The following is a 221-nucleotide window of genomic DNA, read 5'->3' as shown; positions in this document are numbered from 1 at the left end:
ACGGCTCCACCAAGGACGTGGTGGTCTACAGCTCCATCAGCCTGTCCCCCATGCAGATCTACATCGTGGGCCGGCCCACCAAGAAGCTGCAGCAGCAGTGCCAGGTGAGTGGGCCGAGCGTGGTGGGCAGCACAGGCGGGCAGCCAGGAGAGCCCTGCCCGGTGACAGCCGCCGCCTCACTGCCCCTCCCCTGCAGTTCATCACAGACGGCTACGCGGCCC

At 67.9% G+C, this 221-nt stretch overlaps 1 protein-coding gene across 1 annotated transcript in view; it reads left to right on the top strand.

Moving 5' to 3' along the window:
- Positions 1–221, top strand: part of PITPNM2 (phosphatidylinositol transfer protein, membrane-associated 2) — a 75,854-nt gene that overhangs the window by 73,535 nt on the left and 2,098 nt on the right. Inside the window, 2 exon segments of the mRNA XM_014547022.1 lie at positions 1–104; positions 197–217. The exon segment at positions 1–104 is cut by the window's left edge and continues 23 nt beyond it. Of these exon segments, the coding sequence (XP_014402508.1) occupies positions 1–104; positions 197–217 (125 nt within the window).

Source organism: Myotis brandtii, unplaced genomic scaffold, assembly GCF_000412655.1.
Source record: "Myotis brandtii unplaced genomic scaffold, ASM41265v1 scaffold463, whole genome shotgun sequence".
Taxonomy (NCBI): Eukaryota; Metazoa; Chordata; class Mammalia; order Chiroptera; family Vespertilionidae; genus Myotis; species Myotis brandtii.
Note: the sequence above shows the minus strand (reverse complement) of the source record. Positions and strands in the feature narration are given on the sequence as shown.